Source organism: Podarcis liolepis, assembly GCF_965112155.1.
Source record: "Podarcis liolepis genome assembly, chromosome: 2".
Lineage (NCBI taxonomy): Eukaryota > Metazoa > Chordata > Lepidosauria > Squamata > Lacertidae > Podarcis > Podarcis liolepis.
Genome location: NC_139555.1, coordinates 424,657 through 447,154, shown reverse-complemented (window position 1 = coordinate 447,154; position 22,498 = coordinate 424,657). Strand labels below are relative to the sequence as shown.

General features: G+C 44.7%; 2 protein-coding genes across 10 annotated transcripts in view; one reads left to right on the top strand and one right to left on the bottom strand.

The window, feature by feature from the left end:
- Positions 1-5,523: 5,523 nt before the first annotated feature.
- Positions 5,524-22,280, bottom strand: NXNL1 (nucleoredoxin like 1). Of its 6 annotated transcripts, none has more exons than XM_083486784.1 (6): positions 20,957-22,280; positions 8,801-8,901; positions 8,125-8,274; positions 7,793-8,019; positions 7,034-7,408; positions 5,524-5,839 (listed from the first exon to the last, which is right to left on the bottom strand). In XM_083486784.1, exons 5-6 carry the CDS (start codon positions 7,357-7,359, stop codon positions 5,542-5,544), a joined length of 624 nt encoding a protein of 207 aa, XP_083342910.1. In that variant the 5' UTR covers positions 7,360-7,408; positions 7,793-8,019; positions 8,125-8,274; positions 8,801-8,901; positions 20,957-22,280; the 3' UTR covers positions 5,524-5,541. The 6 variants fall into 6 exon arrangements, with proteins under 6 accessions (XP_083342910.1, XP_083342909.1, XP_083342912.1 ...); XM_083486783.1 differs by lacking the exon at positions 20,957-22,280 and adding an exon at positions 12,160-12,216; XM_083486786.1 differs by lacking the exon at positions 20,957-22,280 and adding an exon at positions 12,160-12,216 and having other exon boundaries at positions 7,849-8,019.
- The window catches only part of SLC27A1 (solute carrier family 27 member 1), a 52,415-nt gene continuing 49,299 nt past the window's right edge, over positions 19,383-22,498 (top strand). The window contains exons 1-2 of one of the 4 annotated variants that reach the window (XM_083486663.1): positions 19,425-19,552; positions 20,103-20,172. In XM_083486663.1, coding sequence (XP_083342789.1) covers positions 20,135-20,172 — 38 coding nt within the window. In that variant the 5' untranslated portion in view covers positions 19,425-19,552; positions 20,103-20,134. Of the gene's footprint in view, positions 19,565-20,102; positions 20,173-22,498 lie in introns of all 4 variants that reach the window. The other 3 variants (XM_083486664.1, XM_083486665.1, XM_083486666.1) reach the window with 3 other exon arrangements.

The following is a 22,498-nucleotide window of genomic DNA, read 5'->3' as shown; positions in this document are numbered from 1 at the left end:
GGTGGAAAAACCTGCGCCTCCATGGAAAGGGAGGCATCAAGGATTACACCCAAACTCTTAACGGAAGGCAATGGCACTAATTGGGCCCCCACAAGAGAAGGGAGTTGGTCCCTCATCCCCATACCATCCCGACCCAGCCAGAGGACCTCTGTCTTCAAAGGATTTAGTTTCAATCGGCTCCCACGAAACCATCCAGCCACAGCTGCCAAACATCTGGTCAGTGTGTCAGGGATCAAGTCAGTATGGCCATCCATCAGCAGATAGAGCTAAGTGTCATCAGCATATTGGTGACAACCCAGTCCAAAGCTCTGGATAATCTGGGCAAGGGGGCACATAAAGATGTTAAAAAGCATCGAGGAGAGGATTGCGCCCTGCGGCACTCCACACACCAAGGGGTGACGTGATGACATCTCCCTCCCTAGTGCCACTCTGTCCCCGACTAGAGATAAAAGAGCACAGCCGTTTACGGGCTATGCCCTGTATCCCCCCATCGGTGAGGCGGTGGTCCAAAAGATCATGATTAACCATGTCAAAGGCTGCTGACAAATCTAAGAGAACTAGCAGTCCCGACCCGCCTCAATCCAGTTGTCTGCGGAGATCATCTGTTAGGGCGACCAGAGCCGTCTCGGTCCCAAAACCAGGATGAAATCCAGACTGAAATGGATCTAAAGCCAATGTTTCCTCCAGAAACCTACCAAGCTGTTCAGCAACTGTTTTCTCAATTACCTTACCCAGATATGGGAGATTTGAAACTGTGCGGTAATTGGATAGATCTAAAGGATCTAGTGAAGTTTTATTTAAGAGCGGACACACCATTGCTTTCTTCAGCTCCCCTGGGAATATCCCTGTGCCAAGGGACAAATTGATAATTTCAACCAGGGGGGTCCGTGCAATATCTGGGCACGCCCTAATCAGCCAAGATGGGCACGGATCAAGGAGGCAGGTGGTGGGCCTACCAGCTTGGAGGAGTCTATCCACATCAGCAGGGAGTATCCGATCGAAATGGTTTAACACTGGACCCAAAGACAGTCAAGGGGCCTCCAGTTCTGTCACTGTATCTAAATTGGCAGGGAGGTCACAGCGGAGCAACAGGACTTTCTCCGCAAAAAAGCTCGCAAATGCCTCACAGCTGTGGGTCAAATGCATTTACTAACAGCAGTTCTCCAAGGTTCAAGACACTCCCAGCCCTGTCTGGAGATGCCAGGGATTGAACCCAGGAGCATCTGCATGCAAAGCACAGTTACATAATTTTGTCACAACAGACAGTGAGATGATTACCATAGTATTTGGTGGAAGATGAACTGCAGTGGAATGGATCCAGTACTGCATGTCACAAACACAGGGCGAAATAGAAAATGATGCCTTCTTACATCCCTTCTTAAAGTGTTCCTTTAAAAAAGATTTAGTGAGTACACCATTCTTAGTTTATACACTTCTTAGTATGCCCTCACTCCTTAGTCATCTTCTTTCTCTACCAACCAACAGTTGCAAACAACTTAGTGTCCCCTGTACCTGGTTCAGGAAAGCAAGAGAGAAATGGTCATAATAAATTAATAAAAACACATTCTTGTAAGGCAGTGTTTCCCAACCTTTTTTGGGCAAAGGCACACTTGTTTCATGAAAAAAATCTCAAGGCACACCACCATTAGAAAATGTTTAAAAAATTAACTCTGTGCCTATATTGACTACCCTATTTTTCGCCCTATAGGACGCACCGGCCCATAGGACATACCTAGATTTGGGGGGGAAATAAAGGGAAAAAAATTATTTCCCCCCCCCAGACGCGGGGCTGGGGCGGGAGAAGCCCGAGCTTCCCCCAACCCCAGCCCCCAGAATGGGAGCCAGAGTGGCTCCCGGAGCTTGCGGGGCTGGGGGTGGGGGAAGCCCGAGCTTCCCCCGCCCCCAGCCCCCAGAAAGGGTCCGAGAGCGATGGCAAAGGTGAGCGCACCTTCGCCATCACTCCCAGAACTTGCGGGGCTGGAGGTGGGGGAAGCCAGAGCTTCCCCCACCCCCAGCCCCCAGAAAGGGTCCGAGAGCGATGGCAAAGGTGAGCGCACCTTCGCCATCACTCCCAGAACTTGCGGGGCTGGAGGTGGGGGAAGCCAGAGCTTCCCCCACCCCCAGCCCCCAGAAAGGGTCCGAGAGCGATGGCAAAGGTGAGCGCACCTTCGCCATCACTCCCAGAGCTTGCGGGGCTGGAGGTGGGGGAAGCCAGAGCTTCCCCCACCCCCAGCCCCCAGAAAGGGTCCGAGAGCGATGGCGAAGGTGAGCGCACCTTTGCCATTGCTCCCGGAGCTTGCAGGAGCTGGGGGTGGTGGAAGCCCGAGCTTCCCCCGCCCCCAGCCGCCAGAGCAGGTCAGAGAGCGATGGCGAAGGTGTGCGCACCTTCGCCATCGCTCTGGGACCTTGCGCGGGCTGGGGGCGGGGGAAGCCGGAGCTTCTCCCGTCCCCAGCCCGCAGAGCAGGTCGGAGAGCGATGGCGAAGGTGTGCGCACCTTCGCCATCGCTCTGGGACCTTGCGCGGGCTGGGGGCGGGGGAAGCCGGAGCTTCCCCCCTCCCCAGCCCCCCGAACAGGTCAGAGAGCGATGGCGAAGGTGTGCGCACCTTCGCCATCGCTCTGGGACCTTGCGCGGGCTGGGGGCGGGGGAAGCCGGAGCTTCCCCCCTCCCCAGCCCCCCGAACAGGTCAGAGAGCGATGGCGATGGTGTGCGCACGTTCGCCATCGCTCTCGGGGCTTGGGAGGCTGCGGGCGGGGGAAGCTGGAGCTTCCCCCGACCCCAGCCCCCCGAACGGGTTGGAGAGCGATGGCAAAGGTGCGCGCAGCTTTGGCATCGCTCTGGGAGCTTGCGCGGAGCTTGCGCGGCTGGGGGGATAGCTTCCTTAAGCCTGGGGAGCCTCCCTCCCACGGCACACTAGGCAACGTCTCACGGCACACTAGTGGGAAACACTGTTGTAAGGAGGATCTGCGCATGTCTGTGTGTGGTGCAACACAGAGCACCATGGCAAATCACATGTCTTCTTCCATGAGCTATCAGAGGAAAGCCAGAGCGGAGTCATAGGTTGGCAGATGCCATGCATCTCAAGCAATACTTTTCCCAATGTGGTACCCCCCAGAAGACTTTCTGGTCTACAACTGCCATCAGCCCAAACCCGCAGGGCCAATGGTCAGGGATGATGGGAAGTGTGGTCCGGTTACAACTGGAGGGCACCAGGTGGGCCAAGACTGGTGTACTATAGAGGACCAAACAAAGCATGATGTTTGCCACATATTTCATCCTTGCACAGCTGCTTTGGTTTTAACAGCCAGCATATGGAAATGGGCCAAGTCAGATTAGAACCCTGGCAGGGGGTGAGCAGGGCTTTAGCACTTTGCTTCTGCTCAGATCCCAATTGGAATAGGAATACTCCCCACACTCCACCTGCTATTTGCTGAGGAATTAAAGCTCAGAAGCAAAACTAAACCACTGATCTTTCTCTTTTCATAAGCAGTATATGTTTGAAAATGTTCCCTTCTCCTTTTTATGCCTTCTTTGGTGATGCCGTATTTTGTTTGTGCACTTATCTATCATTTTTTATTTTAAAAGTTTATATACCACCCACTCAGCTTCAAAGTCATTTAGGAGAATCGTAATTTCAAACAGAACCACAATAAGACAAAAGCTACAAAATCAGCAGTCGACCAATGACACAGTAGAAAATAAAACCTGACAAAGCAATGCCTGTTGAAAGCCATGATATGTTTTTTACAGATTGATAAGAAGAACCTGAAGTTTCTAGTATGAATGTGTTCCACAAGGAAAATGCTACCACACAGAAGGCCTTGCACCAAGTGAACGTTAATTTGGGTTTACAGTAGTTATTGTCTGAGCCTAAAGCAAGTTGTAGCAGAATATTCCAGTGATCGAACAGGGAGAGCCATATGAAAGCAGACACTACTGTATATAGTAAGCAAAAAAAAGCACATCTGCATACATTTTTTTAAATTTATGCATTGATAACTTCCGTATTGGACTACTGTAATGCGCTCTGTGTAGTTCTGCCTTTGAATCATTAAAGTTTTATTATAATTAAGTGGTATATAAATGTTAGGAAATAAATAAAAGACAGTTCAGAAGCTGCAACACCTGTCCCCCAAATCCTGCACCGGTTGCCTATTTGCACCCAATACCAATTCAAGGTGCTTATGTTCATGTACAAAACCCGACATCATTTGGCTTTCCTGATAACTGAAGGAGCACCTGCAAGATCAACAGAGGAGGCCTTTCTGGTGGAGCTGGCACCCCTTAAAACTCACAGGGCAGTGGCACATAGGAAGGCTTTCTCTGTGGTCCCCTGCCCATTTAGGGACTCCCTCCCGTTGGAGGTGCATCTGGCACCACCATTGTACTTCTTTTGCCGATGAGTCAAGATACACCTCTTTGCCCAGGCTTTTGGGAGCAAATGAGTCATTTTTGACTGAGTAGTTCTGCTGCTTCTACACAGTAGCACTGTAATCCCTATGTTGCTTTAATTATGGTTTTAAGTGATGCTTTACTGACATTTAATATGTTGCATTGAATGTATGCACATCCTGGCACGCTGCAGTCAAGGGAGGGTAGCAAATTCAAGCAAACAAATCCACATGGGCGTCTTCTGCTATTCAAGTGGAAGGGGCAAATGCTAGACACAGTTCCCAGGAGCCACTGAAAATCTGCATGAACAACCCTCACCCACCAGACTCCCACAGTCTATGCTTTCACAAGATATTGTCCACACACTTTCATGACTATCTTCACAGTCATAAAGGCTAGATTTTTTTTTTAAGAAAAGTAAAAGGCACTTAGATTTTCAGAAGCCTGAAATCTGTTCTCAGTAACAATTTCTGTGCTTGTAGGTAACAATCATTATCCTGTACACAGGCCATGGGTTGGGAAGAGTTAAGCTCACCTACAGCAAAGCTGCCATGAGAAGAATCATAGAATCATAGAGTTGGAAGAGACCACAAGGGCCATCGAGTCCAACCCCCTGCCAAGCAGGAAACACCATCAGAGCACTCCTGACATATGGTTGTCAAGCCTCTGCTTAAAGACCTCCAAAGTAGGAGACTCCACCACACTCCTTGGCAGCAAATTCCACTGTCAAACAGCTCTTACTGTCAGGAAGTTCTTCCTAATGTTTAGGTGGAATCTTCTTTCTTGTAGTTTGGATCCATTGCTCCGTGTCTGCTTCTCTGGAGCAGCAGAAAACAACCTTAATCCCTCCTCTATGTGACATCCTTTTATATATTTGAACATGGCTATCATATCACCCCTTAACCTCCTCTTCTCCAGGCTAAACATGCCCAGCTCCCTTAGCCGTTCCTCATAAGGCATCGTTTCCAGGCCTTTGACCATTTTGGTTGCCCTCCTCTGGACACGTTCCAGTTTGTCAGTGTCCTTCTTGAATTGTGGTGCCCAGAACTGGACACAGTACTCCAGGTGAGGTCTGACCAGAGCAGAATACAGTGGCACTATTACTTCCCTTGATCTAGATGCTATGCTCCTGTCAGGAGAAATGTCCTGTCAGGAGAACACTTCTTCTTCATTGTCATCTTTGCTTCCCTTTCTGCTTTTGTTGCTTGCAAGCTTGTATTTGAGCCGGCGGATGGGATCCATGATGCTCCTCAGAGCCACGTTGTCAAAGTCCTGGGCCAGGAGGAAGTTCCTCTCCACCAGGTCAGCTGCCTCCTGCCAGTTCCTGAAGCAAGCAGGGCCCACCTGCTTAATCTCCTCCACTGCATTTGCAGCAATGACTTCTCCGTTTGGTTTCAACACCACCACCACTGGGGGGTTTGTCACAGAAAATCTCAATTCCAGTTCCCTGGAAGTTAATACAGAAAGAGAGATGAAGCTCCAAGGTTTTGAATAAAAGTTTGAAGTCTGGAAAACAATGGGTTTTGCTTGTTAGTTAGTTAGTTAGTTAGTTTCAAAACCGAATTGCTTGCATGATGATTGCTCATTTCCTTTGCCCAGCTACTACCTCTGAGCATATCTGCACATTATATATCATGGGGATGCCACCAAAAACCTCTGTGTCAAGTTCTTTTCCCCTGCAACATATAGGATCACTTACTCAGTATTGTGAAATCATCACTTTATGCATTTTCCCACCTTCAGTAGTGGGAACAGTGATCTCCTCTTGGGAAAGTGGACTGGCGGTGGGCCCTGGTGACTCTGAAGGTGAAGCCAAGTCAGGAGGCAAGGGTGGAGCTTCAGGGAGACAGAACAGGGTACGGAAAGGCACCCCATTGGGATGCTCCCTGGGGAGGACCCTCCTCCCCTGAGGACTTTTGGTATTCCAAGACTCTGACGTGGTTGGTCCTATTCTGCTGCGTCCCGCCCAGCGGTTGTCCTTGAGCAACTCCCCCCCCCCACACACCTCGTCCTGATCTGCCCAGCGGCCCAGGGGTCTGCAACCCGCGGCTCCGGAGCCGCATGTGGCTCTTTTACACCTTAGCCGCGGCTCCGGGGCGGATACTAGCGAGGGGAGGAGGCGCATTGTGCGCCCCGACACTCCCCACTGTGGCGGGCGCTGTACTGGCTGTGACGTCGCATGGGGGCGGTGCGTGCATTAGTCACGCACCGTCCCGACGTCACCTTCCCGCCCGCTGTCAGATCGCGGCTCCGGAGATATATTTGTTTTAAATGTCGCAATGGTTTTGCGGCTCCCAGGTTTTTTTTTCTTCGAAAACGGGTCCAAGTGGCTCTTTTTGTCTTAAAGGTTGCAGACCCCTGGCCCAGCCTATCCACACCTCCCGAAAACACAGTCCGAGGCATGAAGGTATTTCAGGGAGAAGCTACCCCTTGCAATTCAACAGTTCACCACATGGGTGTGCTGCACAACCATGCAGCAGCTCCTGGCAAAGGTCATAGAATCATAGAATCTTAGAGTTGGAAGGGACCCAAGGGTCATCTAGCCCAACCCCTGGCAATGCATAAACTATGCAAATATGCTTCTGGTGACGCACTTTGAATTTGGCCATTGTCTAAGCTGTCTAAGCACTGGAATCCCTACCTCCTGAATTCATCCTGGAAGGGCAAAAACAACCATCTCTTGGGCATGGTCTTCAGAAACTTGTCTTGCTTCTCCTCAGTCTCATCCAGTGAGACAAAGACCAGGACCAGCTGGGATGCTCTCTCCACGTAAAATTCATCTGTGAGCCTCACAAAAAAATCTTTCAGGATGGGTGCAAACTCTTGGCATCGAAGGCATTCACCAGAGCCAAAATACAAAAGCATAATCTTGTTCTCCAAAGCTCGGGTTAGCTCACGTTCCAGCTCCAACTTATCCTTGTCCTTGTTGTTCACAATCAGGGTCTTGTTGGTAAAAATGGCAGCCATGGCTTTAGACTGATTGTTGTGCTAATGGTGCCATACACCAATTTTAAGACTGAAAAGGAACAAGAAGGCAGTATCAGGGAAATTATTCTTTTTTTAGCTTCATCATGCATTCATAGAATTTATTTTTATTGAATTATTGATTCAAGTATGCAGGGTGGGGTGGGGGAGTGTTAGAACGGACTGTACTACTTCAGACTACAGGTGGGGAAGGCATAAAAAATATAGGTGGTGTAAAAAAAAGAGATCTGCACATAATAAAAACAAAATGGTTCCCCACATTCTACCACTGCCCAGCTCTGCCATTAGTTGTGAGGCCCCAAAATTAAGCACAATGAACAGAATGTTGGACAGAGTTAACAAAAGGCCAGCTTCAAATCCCTGCTCAGCTATGAAGCAAAATGGGAGACTTAGGGTCACTTTCTGTTTAACCTACCTCTGATGGCAGCTAGCGAGGCTAGCCAAGGAGCAATAAATGGCTATTGCCCTTACCAGAAACCATTTCATGGCAAGCAATAGATATCGGTGTGACTTGGAAAGCACTACACAGACCTCCTCTGGCAAATCATTCCATTTGGAACTAGGTTTTCCCACAAAGATCTTGAGAAATAAGGCATTTCCGTTCAGGCTGGGGCTTTGCCAAGACTCCAGCAGTGACAATAACTACAAGAACAAAAAACCATTATTAAAGGTCTAGAGGGGTCTTAAGAAAGTCTTGGGAATGCAATCTAGTCTGTACATGTTAATGATACAGTCAGATTGTTGTACCTTCCAGGTGTCACGTAGTGTCCTCCCAAGGATGGGGACTCCAGTCTTCTTCTAAGTAAAGAATACGTCAATGTGGAGGGGAATCTTGGACATAAAAATCACACAGAAACACTGTTTTGAGCTATCTCGCTTGCCAGAAGAACTCAGAGGCTGTGGAAAATAACGAGGATTAACATCAGAATGACTTATGTGAACTATCGGGAAAGATTATGAAAAGAAGTAGAAGTATGAGATGATCAGATCTCCCCCCCCCCGACCTCAGAGCATGGTGAAGTCCCCCTGAAAAATTAAAATTTGGCATAACATTTGGACTGTTTGATTATTAAATAATATGTATAATTCGGAATATATGATGAGGTTTGATTGGATTGTTAAAATGGATATATATATATATATGTATGTATGTATATATGTATACATCAATGTGATACAGTTCCATTTTTCTCACCTTGAAGACATCTCCATGCCCAGAATAAGAAGCCAGAGTTCTCACATTGTTCAGTGTTTTGTATCATTAGAAACCTCCTTCTGTCTTTCCTTGTGCAGCTGAGATCCTCCTCTTCACATTTCAATGTGACACTACCCTTGCCTTGCTGCTAGTTTGGATCACTGACGTGCATGACCTTTTATGCTGGATTTCACCTCCCTCCCTATTAATAGAATCCACAGCCAGTACCTTAATCATCTTAAAGCAGACCTTTGGAGATAATATGACCCATGCGCTGCTTGCCAGAAATCTGTTCGTTGTACTGATAGCTTCCTGGGCAGGTGATAATCCTGATCAAGTAAAAGAAAAAGAGTTACTTGATTGTGCTCTCTGTGTCATCCTATAATATTGTTTTTTCACAAGTGTGCACAGCTATGGTGACTTGTTGGCAAACAAATACATGTAGTAATTAAATTATTTCTACTCCACATTTCCATAAGATGTCCAAGGCAGCCTAAAACCCTTAAAGCTAATAAAATTAGAATACAAAAAACTGAGATAAAAGATGATAAGGCAGGTAAAATACAAGACTGAACAACAAAAAATTGAAACACCCTGTGTGTGTCAAACGAAACATACAATCAGGGGAAAAAATAAAAGATTACCACAGCCCAAACATCTTTCTAAAGTAGAAAGGTTTTCACATGGCAGTGGAAGGTCACCAGGGGGAGTGAGAAACGTGGGCCTTCCAAAGCAAGGAGCTTCACAGACTGAATGCAGACAAAGAGAAAGAAGGCTCTCTACCTCATACCAAAGCCCCACTTTAGATGTTGGTGGGAACATAAAGGATGACCTCCATTGTTCCTCTAAAATAAGTCTCAAAACAAAAAACATATTCTCCTACATTGTGTAAGAAGCATGTAAAAAAAAATTAGCCCCCTGCCCAGCTCAAAACACCTAAATTATCCATAAAAATAATAAATAGCAAACCAAACACCAAAATATAAGGGCAGAGTAAAATATCTCATAGCAAAACATAGAAGGGAATAGAAGACTGCATTGAGCTCTGCAACGATCCCTCTGGAAAGTGGGAGAAGCAACAAGAGGAACAGCCATTTTAGATCTGGTCCTAACCAATGTTGATGAGCTGGTTAGTGGGGTAGAAGTGGAAGGATCATTAGGCGTGAGTGATCATGCTCTTCTGAAGTTTACTATACAGCGGAAAGTAGCAGCCAAGCATACTAGGACTCAATTTCTTGACTTTAAGAAAGCCGACTTCATAAAACTTAGGGAAGTGCTGGGTGAGATCCCATGGACAGTAATACTAAAAGGAAAGGGAGTTCATGATGGCTGGGAGTTTGTTAAGAGGGAGATAGTAAAAGCACAACGTCAGGCAATACCAATGAGACGGAAACATGGAAGATGCCTAAAGAAGCCAGGGTGGCTATCTAAAGAACTTTTAACTGAGTTAAGATTAAAAAAGGATGTGTACAAAAAATGGAAAAGGGGGGAAACCACCAAAGAGGAATTCAAACAAATAGCCAGCACATGTAGACACAAAGTCAGAAAAGCTAAAGCACAGAATGAACTCAGGCTTGCTAGAGAGGTTAAAAGCAACAAAAAAGGCTTTTATGGGTATGTCCGTAGCAAAAGGAAGAACAAAGAAACAGTGGGGTCACTCAGAGGAGAAGATGGTGAAATGCAAACAGGGGACACAGAAAGGGTTGAACTCCTCAATGCCTTCTTTGCCTCAGTCTTCTCCGATAAAGAAAACAATGACCGACCTGAAGAATTTGGAGCAAATGATTCAGCAGAGGAAACACAGCCCAGAATAACTAAGGAGATAGTACAAGAATACTTGGCAAGTTTAGATGTATTCAAGTCTCCAGGGCCAGATGAACTGCATCCAAGAGTATTAAAAGAACTGGCAGATGTGATCTCAGAACCACTGGCTGTCATCTTTGAGAATTCCTGGAGAACAGGCGAAGTCCCGGCAGACTGGAGGAGGGCAAATGTTGTCCCTATTTTCAAAAAGGGGAAAAGAGAGGACCCAAATAATTACCGCCCAGTCAGTCTGACATCAATACCAGGGAAGATTCTGGAGCAGATCATTAAGCAAACAGTCTGTGAGCACCTAGAAAGGAATGCTGTGATCACCAATAGTCAGCATGGATTTCTGAAAAATAAGTCATGTCAGACTAACCTGATCTCGTTTTTTGACAGAATTACAAGCCTGGTAGATGAAGGGAACTCAGTGGATATAGCCTACCTTGATTTCAGTAAGGCATTTGACAAGGTGCCCCATGATATTCTTGTAAAGAAGCTGGTAAAATGCGGTCTTGACTATGCTACCACTCAGTGGATTTGTAACTGGCTGACTGACCGAACCCAAAGGGTGCTCATCAATGGTTCCTCTTCATCCTGGAGAAGAGTGACTAGTGGGGTGCCACAGGGTTCTGTCTTGGGCCCGGTCTTATTCAACATCTTTATCAACGACTTGGATGATGGACTCAAGGGCATCCTGATCAAATTTGCAGATGACACCAAACTGGGAGGGGTGGCTAACACCCCAGAGGACAGGATCACACTTCAAAACGACCTTGACAGATTAGAAAACTGGGCCAAAACAAACAAGATGAATTTTAACAGGGAGAAATGTAAAGTATTGCACTTGGGCAAAAAAAATGAGAGGCACAAATACAAGATGGGTGACACCTGGCTTGAGAGCAGTACATGTGAAAAGGATCTAGGAGTCTTGGTTGACCACAAACTTGACATGAGCCAACAGTGTGACGCGGCAGCTAAAAAAGCCAATGCAATTCTGGGCTGCATCAATAGGAGTATAGCATCTAGATCAAGGGAAGTAATAGTGCCACTGTATTCTGCTCTGGTCAGACCTCACCTGGAGTACTGTGTCCAGTTCTGGGCACCACAATTCAAGAAGGACACTGACAAACTGGAACGTGTCCAGAGGAGGGCAACCAAAATGGTCAAAGGCCTGGAAATGATGCCTTATGAGGAACGGCTAAGGGAGCTGGGCATGTTTAGCCTGGAAAAGAGGAGGTTAAGGGGTGATATGATAGCCATGTTCAAATATATAAAAGGATGTCACATAGAGGAGGGAGAAAGGTTGTTTTCTGCTGCTCCAGAGAAGCAGACACGGAGCAATGGATCCAAACTACAAGAAAGAAGATTCCACCTAAACATTAGGAAGAACTTCCTGACAGTAAGAGCTGTTTGACAGTGGAATTTGCTGCCAAGGAGTGTGGTGGAGTCTCCTACTTTGGAGGTCTTTAAGCAGAGGCTTGACAACCATATGTCAGGAGTGCTCTGATGGTGTTTCCTGCTTGGCAGGGGGTTGGACTCGATGGCCCTTGTGGTCTCTTCCAACTCTATGATTCTATGGTTTGGTTCATACATTGTTTTAAACCAAATCATACCTAAGCACGAAAGAGCATGTAGCATTTACAGCAAAAATTGCATTTGCTTTGGGGGCCCTGCAAGCCATGGTTTGACTTGTTGTTCAGGCTCATGGTTTGCTGCGCTCTAGAAGCCTGTTGGAGTTTGGTGTACATATCAGTGAAGTGATATATGTGCTGTGAACAGACCTGAGATCTTCAGATGAAGAGCAGTTGTTGTTTAGTTGTGTCCAACTCTTTGTGACCAGAGCACGCCATGGCACTCCTGTCTTCCACTGCCTCCCGCAGTTTGGTCAAACTCATATTAGTAGCTTCGAGAACACTGTCCCACCATCTTGTCCTCTGTCGTCCCCTTCTCCTTGTGCCTTCAATCTTTCCTACATCAGAGTTTTTTTCCAGGGAGTCTTCTCTTCTCATGAGGTGGCCAAAGTATTGGAGCCTCAGCTTCAGGATCTGTCCTTCCAGTGAGCACTCAGGGCTGATTTCCTTCAGAATGGAGAAGTTTGATCTTCTTGCAGTCCATGGGACTCTCAAGAGTCTCTTCCAGCACCATAATTCAAAAGCATCAGTATAATAATAATAATAATAATAATAATAATAATAATAATAATTTTATTATTTAAACCCTGCCCATTCAGCTGGGTTGCCCCAGTCACCCTGATAATAAAGAAGTACAGAAGTAAATAATTTGGTAAAACTGTTGGTTGAAATAATAAAAAAATGAAGTTTTTTCCCCCTGGCAAACAAAACCATTATTAATACAAGCTTACATGTGGATGAGGTTAGCAAATGAAGGTCCGATACCAACTGACTGAAGATGGAGGAAAGTAAAGCCTAGGGAAACACACTTTAATGACAGCAAGTCATTATTCAAGAAGGAATCAGTGAGAGAAGAACAGGTTGCCTTCCTTTTTTTATATATAAAATTTTTATTGGTTTTACAAAGTTTTTATAAACACAAACAAACAAACACACAAACAAACATGTATAATTTCGTATCCTTCCCCCCCCTTAAACCTTACTTCACCGACTTCCCCATACCTCCCCTTTCTGCATTCCAATTTCCAAAATTATTTCAGCAAATCCTAACACTTGATTTTATCAATTTTTTCCCTTATTCTTTTCTTTTACTTAATCTTTTACAGCTGTAACCCCCATTTTCCCCTAAAACCTCAGCATTTTAATATTCATTAATTTTGCAATGTTTCTTAAGATAAATTTTGAATTTCTTCCAATCTTCTTCCGCCGTCTCTTTCCCCTGGTCACGGATTCTGCCGGTCATTTCAGCCAGTCCCATATAGTCTATCACCTTCATCTGCCATTCTTCCAGAGTGGGTAAATCTTGAGTCTTCCAGTGCTTTGCGATGCTGTAGTAGCATACATAAAACAAATTCTATCCTTCTTTGGCACAAATTGGCTGACAATGCCCAGGAGAAAGGCCTCTGGTTTCTTAGGAAAAGTACATTTAAGTACCTTTTTCATTTCATTATATATCATTTCCCAGAAAGCCTTAATCTTCAGGCACGTCCACCAAAGGTGATAAAAAGTACCTTCAGTTTCTTTGCATTTCCAACACTTATTATCAGGCAAATGGTAAATTTTTGCTAGCTTGACTGGGGTCATGTACCACCTATAAATCATTTTCATAATATTTTCCTTTAAGGCATTACATGCCGTAAATTTCAAACCGGTGGTCCACAACTGTTCCCAGTCAGCAAACATAATGTTATGACCAATGTCCTGTGCCCACTTAATCATAGCTGATTTAACTGTTTCATCTTGTGTATTCCATTTCAGCAACAAGTTATACATTCTAGACAAATTCTTAGCATTGGGTTCTAACAATTCTGTTTCTAATTTTGATTTTTCCACCTGGAAGCCAATTTTCCTGTTTTGTTTATAAACCTCCATTATTTGATAATAATGGAGCCAATCTCGTACTTTGGTCTTCAATTTCTCATGACTCTGTAATTTCAATTTATCACCCTCTTGTTCCAAAATTTCCCAATATCTTGGCCATTTAGCCTCCATATTGAGTTTTCTCACAGCTTTAGCCTCCATTGGCGACAACCATCTAGGGGTTTTGTTTTCCAACAAATCTTTATATCTGGTCCAGACATTATATAATGCTTTCCTAACAAGGCTTTTAAAGGCTTTGTGCGCTTTAACCTTATCATACCATAGATACGCATGCCATCCAAATACGTTATTAAAACCTTCCAAGTCCAAGATATCTGTATTCTCGAGGAGCATCCACTCTTTCATCCAGCAGAACGCTGCTGATTCATAATACAGTTTTAAGTCCGGCAGGGCAAATCCCCCTCTTTCCTTTGAATCCGTTAAAATCTTAAATTTTATTCTGGGTTTTTTGCCCTGCCAGACAAATTTTGTAATGTCCTTCTGCCACCTCTTGAAACAGTCCATCTTGTCAAGGATTTGCAATGTTTGAAACAAAAATAACATTCTAGGCAATACATTCATCTTTATAACTGCAATTCGGCCTAACAAGGAAAGCTTCAAATTTGACCATATTTCTAGATCCTTTTTGTTGACTTCTGTCCAACATTTCTCATAGTTATCTTTGAATAGATTCACATTCTTAGATGTCATATTAACCCCTAAATATTTCACCTTCTTAACCACTGTCAAGCCTGTTTCATTCTGAAACTTCTCCCTTTCCATGACTGTTAAGTTTTTCTCCAAAACTTTAGTTTTTTGTTTATTCAGTTTAAATCCGGCAACTTGACCAAATTCTTGAATTAACTCTAAAACCCTTTTAGTACTAGTGTCTGGCTCTTGTAAAGTAAGTACTAAATCATCTGCGAAAGCCCTTAACTTATACTGTTTAGCTCCGACCTGAACCCCTTTAACCAGCTGGTCACTTCTAATCATATTTAGCAAAACCTCCAGGACTGATATAAAAAGTAATGGGGAGATTGGGCACCCCTGTCGTGTCCCTTTTTCTATTTTAAATTCCTCAGTTATCACATTATTTACAATTAACTTAGCCTTTTGTTCAGAGTATATTGCACCCAAACCATTCTCAAATCTTTGGCCTACCCCCATCCCATGTAGATTCTTCTTCATAAAACTCCAAGAAATATTGTCAAAGGCTTTCTCCGCGTCCACAAATATCAGAACTGCTTTAGTGTTTATGTTCACCTCTAATAATTCCAAAATGTCTATTATGTTCCTCACATTGTCTGATAAATGCCTTCTTGGGAGAAAACCTGCTTGGTCCTTATGAATCTCATCCGCCAATACTTTTTTCAGTCTTTTTGCCAAAATATCTGCAAAAATTTTGTAATCCACATTAAGTAAAGATATAGGGCGGTAGTTCTTAAGCTGAGTCTTTTCAGTCTCTGTTTTCGGTATGAGTGTAATATACGCTTCTTGAACAGGTTGCCTTCCTGTCTATTGCTGCCACTGCCCCCCCTCCAGGTCAGGTAACTTATCACATGCATTGTTGCCTTACTCCCACGTAACCAAGGTGTGTACTTTGGTTACCACTTGTGGTTTGTCCGGGGGGCGGGCAAACAACCCATGAGCCCTGGATTGGACATAACCCTAAGTCAAACACTGCTTAGCTCTGAGTAGCACAGCAACAGCAGCAGGACCTGGGTAGAAAGAAAGTGGATGGATTATTATTTTTTGTGAATATCCACATGCTCACTTGTTCATCCACACTTAGCGATGAATTGGGAAACTGAGTCACACAATGGATCAAAATCTGGGAATTTCTTAATATGCCAGATAATTGGGAATTTGCTTGGCATACAACAATGTGTGTTATCCTCAGAACCAAATTCAAGAATAGCTGGAAAGGATGTTTTTACTATTAGTGTTATCTTTATTATTATTATTTTATTACTGTATCACTGTATTTTCTTCTTGTACATTATTCTTGTAAATCACTTTGTAATATTATGTTATGGTAAGTGATTTGTATTCAAGAAACTAAATAACCTGTTAGTGTCTTGTAATATGACTCTCTCTCTGTCTGTGTAGCTCTTGACTCACTTGATGCTACAGGAAACCCTCCCCAAGCGAACAGTTCATGTGAGTTCTCTAACAATAGGGTTCAGACAATACTATCAGATTCAGGAGTAATTCTGCTGATCTGGAAGTAGAGGAAAGGTCACTGGAACATCATGTACACAACAATTTCCATCATGATAGAAAGAGAAATTGAACATAATGTCCTATCAAGGTTTTGCAGCTGAACAATTTGTACTGATTAATTTATAAGAGAAAATATGTCTCTCAAGTAAATCTACATTGCCCACTGGTTTTGAAAACAAATGCTTCTTCAAAAAATAATACTAACCAGAGGCGCTTCATTTTGAATAGCTGTTACATCTTCTAGAACATTGTGACTTTTAACACACAACGAATATTCCTCTTCTTTACATATGCCACAGTTCTATTTGTAATAATAAAAGGAAGTAACTTCAAGCAACACTACTTAATAGTGTTTCCTCACAAATCCTGTCTTAAGGGCACATTCAAGATATGAACATGGTGTGAGCCTGTGACCTAGATTCAGGAATTAAGTAGTTATAATAACAAAAGAGTAGTCAAAATCCAGATAATGCAATCAGGTAACTTGCCAGACAGGAGATAAACAACGCACTCAGATTTCTGTTGTAGACCACATTTTCTGTGATGTATGTATGATGTTTCTGGGGGTGGTCTTAGACTCCAGGGCGGGCAATTTATAATGTCTATATAAGGGTGGGCACACCTTTGTTCTGGGTCCTCTTCCTTTCCTGCGTGTGAGGGGAGTACCCTGTTGCAACAGTTAATAAAGATCAGGCTTACTAGCTGCTTTTCTTCTCAATATTCTCTGGTTGGTCTCTGTTATTTTCTCCTACCAATAGAGAACCTACAAAAGGACTCTATATGGGCTCTTGGGTACCCCGTAAGGGAAAAGGAGCAGTTTTTTTACTTATATCAGTTCTTTACCTGTATTAGAAATAATTTGGACAATAAATCTCCTATTGAAGTACTATGCCCATCTATTTTCATGAAAACAAATCAGTTGCAGATATCAGTGAGGAAGACGGCATAATCAGTTTGCCTCCAGTAATAGTCTACATTAGCAATTAGCATAGAAGTCATGGCATTTAAGTAACCTATGTGCAGTATTACAGGCACCAAAAAACTACCTTTTAATTTGGCAAATTATGGACAGACCAGCCATTCACTATGGGGCAAAATGATGAATTTGACTGATCTGATCCATGGTTTTTATTGCACTGTGAGCCATGACAGTTATACATACCCGCAACATTTCTCCAATGAAAATAAGGATGCCCTATTCAACAACAATATACTCCACTCATCTGACTGGGTTGCCCACTGTGGGTGGCTTCCAACATACATAAAAACACAATAAACCATTTTTAAAAACTTTGCTGTACAGGTCTGCCCTCATATGTCTTTTAAAGGTTGTATAGTTACTTATCTCCTTGGCTCAGGAGTCACTGCATACTCCCCCCCCCCCCAATTCTGGGGTCAAATGAGAAACTGTGACGGCTTCTGTAAATCCAGGACTGTGCCTGGAAAATTGAGACACTTGGAGGGTCTAAGTTATTTGGATCACGGATTATGCTGTTTTCAAGTCGCATTTTAATCAATGTTTTATATATATGTTTTATATTTGCTGTTAGCTGCCCTGAGCCCGGTTTTTAAATCAAAATCAAAATTTATTATTATTATTATTATTATTATTATTATTATTATCCAGCAGTAATATCATTTCCTCTTAACTATTAAGTAAATTTAATGCTTTGTTAAAGTCAGAACTGGAAAATGGACATGACTGCCAACCTATGAGTTGGGTTTATATATCTGCTCAGTGCTGAAGAGCACAGGATGACCTTGGACAAATTATTTGATTAACATTTCTCAGTTATTGAGGATAAAATGAGACATCCCATATGCATTCACTTGTGTTTGCTAGGAGGGAAGAATTTATCCACACATGGGATCCCATTATGATCCTATCAGCTGCACTGGGTTCTTCGCTCCCTCATCATCTAGCAGCAGCCATTTGATTGTCTGTGCTGGAAGATCAGTTCCCAGCAGACTCCTCTGGTCCCTGGACTATGTAAACCACTCTGCGGGCCTCTTTGATTACGGAGCAGAGTTAAAATCCTGTAAATATGTAATACAGTGGTACCTCGGGTTACATATGCTTCAGGTTACATACTCCGCTAACCCAGAAATAGTGCTTCAGGTTAAGAACTTTGCTTCAGGATGAGAACAGAAATCATGCTCTGGCAGCGCGGCAGCAGCGGGAGGCCCCATTAGCTAAAGTGGTGCTTCAGGTTAATAACAATTTCAGGTTAAGTACGGACCTCCGGAACGAATTAAATACTTAACCCGAGGTACCACTGTACACAGAAATTTGTTTTTCTTAACTGTGGATTATCAACAAACTGCATTACTTCTCTATGAGAGAAGTAACCCTTACTTGCTCCTGTATTTTGAATGCATACTCTGTTTACTTTTTACTACTTAGAAAAGCTGCCTTCCCCTGTATATGCAGCAGGGACTTGTGCTTGCTCAAACAATTTCTAATCATCTCCTGAAACATGAATTCTCCATTAAAAGTATCAACAGGCGGCAATGTTATGACCAACTATGATCTTTCTATAGGCCTGCATTAGATGTTTAATAGCCTGGAGTCTGGCTTATGAACTTTGCTTTCATAGACTTGAATCGGATAAGGCGGCCCACTGAAGTTAATTAAAGTCATGTTCCAATACAGTACCTATGTCCAAAATGTAAGCAATATAACTTGAAACGGATTTCTCTTGTCGTAAGCAAATTTATGTAAGCGTTGACATGAAATTCTTTAGATTAGTAGCTTTAAGCCTTTTCAGACCTGCCATAAATGCCCAGGGAGGCCTTTCTTACCCCCCCCCCCGATATTTAAGAGAGGTGCTGCTGCAGCCCAGCTTAGATGGGGCTATAGCCCAGCGGCTGACTGCAGCCCTCCAGCTGAAGAGAGGGCTTCAGACGAGAGAAAAGCAAGAGCCGCATTCTGTGTAGAGAACTGTCGAGTTGGAAGGGATCCCAACGGTCATCTAGTCCAACCCCCTGCAACTCACTGGGAGGAGTCTTGAGTGCAAGCCTGCAGAGGCCAGGGCGGGAAGCGGGCCGCTTTCTGTCAGTTCGGGGGGGGGGGGAGGTGTCTGTCGGGACAATAACCAAAACCACCCAGTCAGTTGTCGACAGAGCTGCGCTTGTGTGAGAGGCAGACGGACGGACGGACGAGGAAGACCGCACGACATTCCCGAGCGAGGTTCCCCTCCCATCGCCAAAGCTGAGCAGGAACCCCGCCCCCTCTTTCCGCCGCCTTCCCAGCATCCTCGCCTCCCGCCCTCCCCCGTTTTCTCTAGGCCTCCGGGGCTCGATGTCTCGGGGCGGGGCTTTTGCCTCCAGGCCCCGCCCCCGGGCCCGCCGGTGGAGTCGAGGGGCGGCGCTTCCTCTGAAGCGGCCGTCGGAGAGACGGACGGACGGGCGGAAGGTGGAAGAAGCCTCGCGAGCGAGCGGTGGGCGGTGGCGGCGCGAGGTACGGGAGCTGGTGCGTTGCCTTGACGACGGGGCGCTGCCCTCGCCACGGTTCCTGAGGGGGCGGGGGGCGCCGTGCCATTGCCTGGCAGCGGAGGGGGAGAGCGGCTGGGAGGGGCGCGCGAGAAATGGGGCTCGGAGGGTCGCGGGAGGAAGCCTGGCGAGAAGCCCCCCCCCCCGGACCCGCGGGCTGGGTGGGGTGCCATCCCGGTGCCCCATAGGGATGTCATTTTACTGTATTGTAAAACTGCCTGTATAAATGAACCCTGGCACACGATGCACCCATGGCCACTGAAAAGACTAGCCAAACGGACAGAAGACGAGACAGGATGGCAAGAGGGAGCTAGCCAGCCAACATTTTGAGAGATCCTGTGCTAGGAGAATGTCAGGAAATATGCCATTGCATGCATATAATATGCCAGAAGAATCCATCTGACCACTGCGGGAATCAGAATGCTGGACCAAATAGACAGTTGATTCAATCCAGGAAGGCTCATCTTCCATACTTGCAGAAAAAAGATGAAAAATATTTCTAAAATCACCTGTTCCAGGTCTGATCACCAATAAACCAAGAATCAAGCTGATGCTCATATTTCTACGCAGGCACGTTTTTACCAGAAGGTAATATTTACAACAGAACCAAACTGGTGCTGGTTATGACTCAGATGTATCATACCTGCTTTTAGTCACCACACTTTAAAAGGGGGAGAGGAGGAGAAAAACAAATCCAGAGAGCATGTTGGATAGCAACGCATACAACTAGATACAACAAAGAGTCCAGGATTTATGACATAAGGAAAAGTTGGTGGAACTGTGCTTGTTTAGCTTAGAGAAATGAAGATTAAAGCACTACATGATATCAGTTGGCAAATATCTAGACTGCAATAAAGATCACATGGAGCTGTTCACCTGAGTCACAAGGAAAGGGCAAGAATCAAGTTGAGACACAGCAGATTTAGGCAGGATAACAGAAAAAGCTTTTGAAACTTAAGCACAGTTAGGTGATGTAGGGAATTTTGAGAGTCATACCCACCCACCCAAAATGTTTTTGACAAGAGATGAGCAGACAGAGGAATCCCTGCAAATTCAGTAGACAATCTGCAAGGCACTGAAGGCCAGTCTTCACATCCCTCCAGGTGATGTGGTTATCTCAGTCCTAAATTCACACTCACCAGTTCATCACATAAAAAGAGCGTGGGGAGAAAGCTCACCATGCTTATATTGTCACACATTATGCTACAGCAGCCATAAGTTATGTTAAATCAGTACACACAGTTAAGTCTCACAGCAACCCTCAGTGCCATCAACCTAGGAAGATACCTGACCAGACTTTCCAAAACTTAAAACAGTTTGACTAAGCTGGCAGTTGGCAAAGGAATCTCAACATGTCAAAACATTTTCTTACCCTAAGGCTACTGCCTTCCACAGATAACATGCCACCAAACACTGTCTCCTGAAGCTCTATTCCCAAGGCACTCTTTTTGAGGGATTCCCAAAGCTGACAGTAAACCTGGCAAGATCTGTAAGTCCTCTTCCTAATGTTGCCAACTGTCCAGAAAAAAGAGTGGGGGCGGGCTTATTTCTAGCCTTCTCTTGTGAATAAATGAAATGGGGAAGCCACTTTCCTTGCTCAGTCGAGAGAGCATGAGACTCTTAAGAGATTCTTAATCCCACAGTCACGGTGTTGAGCCTCACATTGTGTGAAAGATTCTGGCACTGCAGGAGGTTGGATTTAGGTGAGCCTTGTGGTCCCTTCCAGTTCTACAATTCTATGACATAAACTTCTATCTAGAAATGAAGTGGCCCCATGGGTGAACGGGGCAGCCCAGCTGAAACAGGCATTGTTGTTGGTGTTTGCTTTCATGCCACCCTCTTCTGTGCATTACGTGGAGAGGTATATCTGAACCTATTACCAATTAATCTCTCTTTGCACAGAATTGTTAATTTTCTGACAGGGCACTTAAAATTTAGTTTCTAAAGTGGAAGTTTTTGTACATGGAATTAAATATTTTCTTCCAGTCTCTGTGGGAGACTGGTTATTAACTTTGAATACAGAAGCCAGTGTGGTCAGACTCAAATATAATAAAGATCAAACATGGATTGCCAAATTGAGGAATAGGAAATAATACATGGATTTACCAACCCAGATGAATAGGGCATGTGTGATTATTGACAGCAATAGGCCTGTGTGTTATATTTTTATCCTGCCCCTTCTATAAAGAGCTCAGCGTGGTGTGTATAGGGGTTATCTTATTTTATCCTTGTAACAGCCCTATGACATAAACCGGGTCAAGAGTTTGTGACTGGCCCTGTATCACTCATAGCTTCATGACTACAGAGGAGTATGATCTTGGGTTTTCCCTGCCTGTGTCCAACTATCTGGCTGCTACATTACATTGACTTCTTGACTAGTGACTGTACAAAGCACAACCTTATTAACTCTGTGTAGGGCTGTATGTACACTACACCCCCCCCAAAAAAAAAATGTGCCAGGAAAAATTCTGCTTATAGAATGAATTGTAGGGATCAAATTTATAAAACATTGGACTTCTTTGTAGAGTTGTTTTACTCCCTTAAACCCCCAACCCCCAAGGGTGGTTGGAGGGACCTCAGTTCACCCTGATTTCACTGAGTGGGTCAAGAAGATCCTTAGCAGAGCTATAAGAGCTGAGGTGGACTGAGGTGTGCCAGAGGCTGCTGCCAGAAGTGCCTGGACAGCCGTTTAAATGAAGCCATAAAGTCTCTTCCTCACACTCTTCTAGTCCTACTTCATAGATGCTATAGGGCAGTGTTTCCCAAACGTTTTTGGGCAACGGCACACCTGCTTACCGGAAAAAAATCTCGCGGCACACCACCATTAAAGCCCCGCCCCGTGACGTCAGCGCGCAGCGTCACGCGGGGGGGGGGGGGACGCACAAAAGTGAACGTTTTTTCCCTTCCCCTTGCC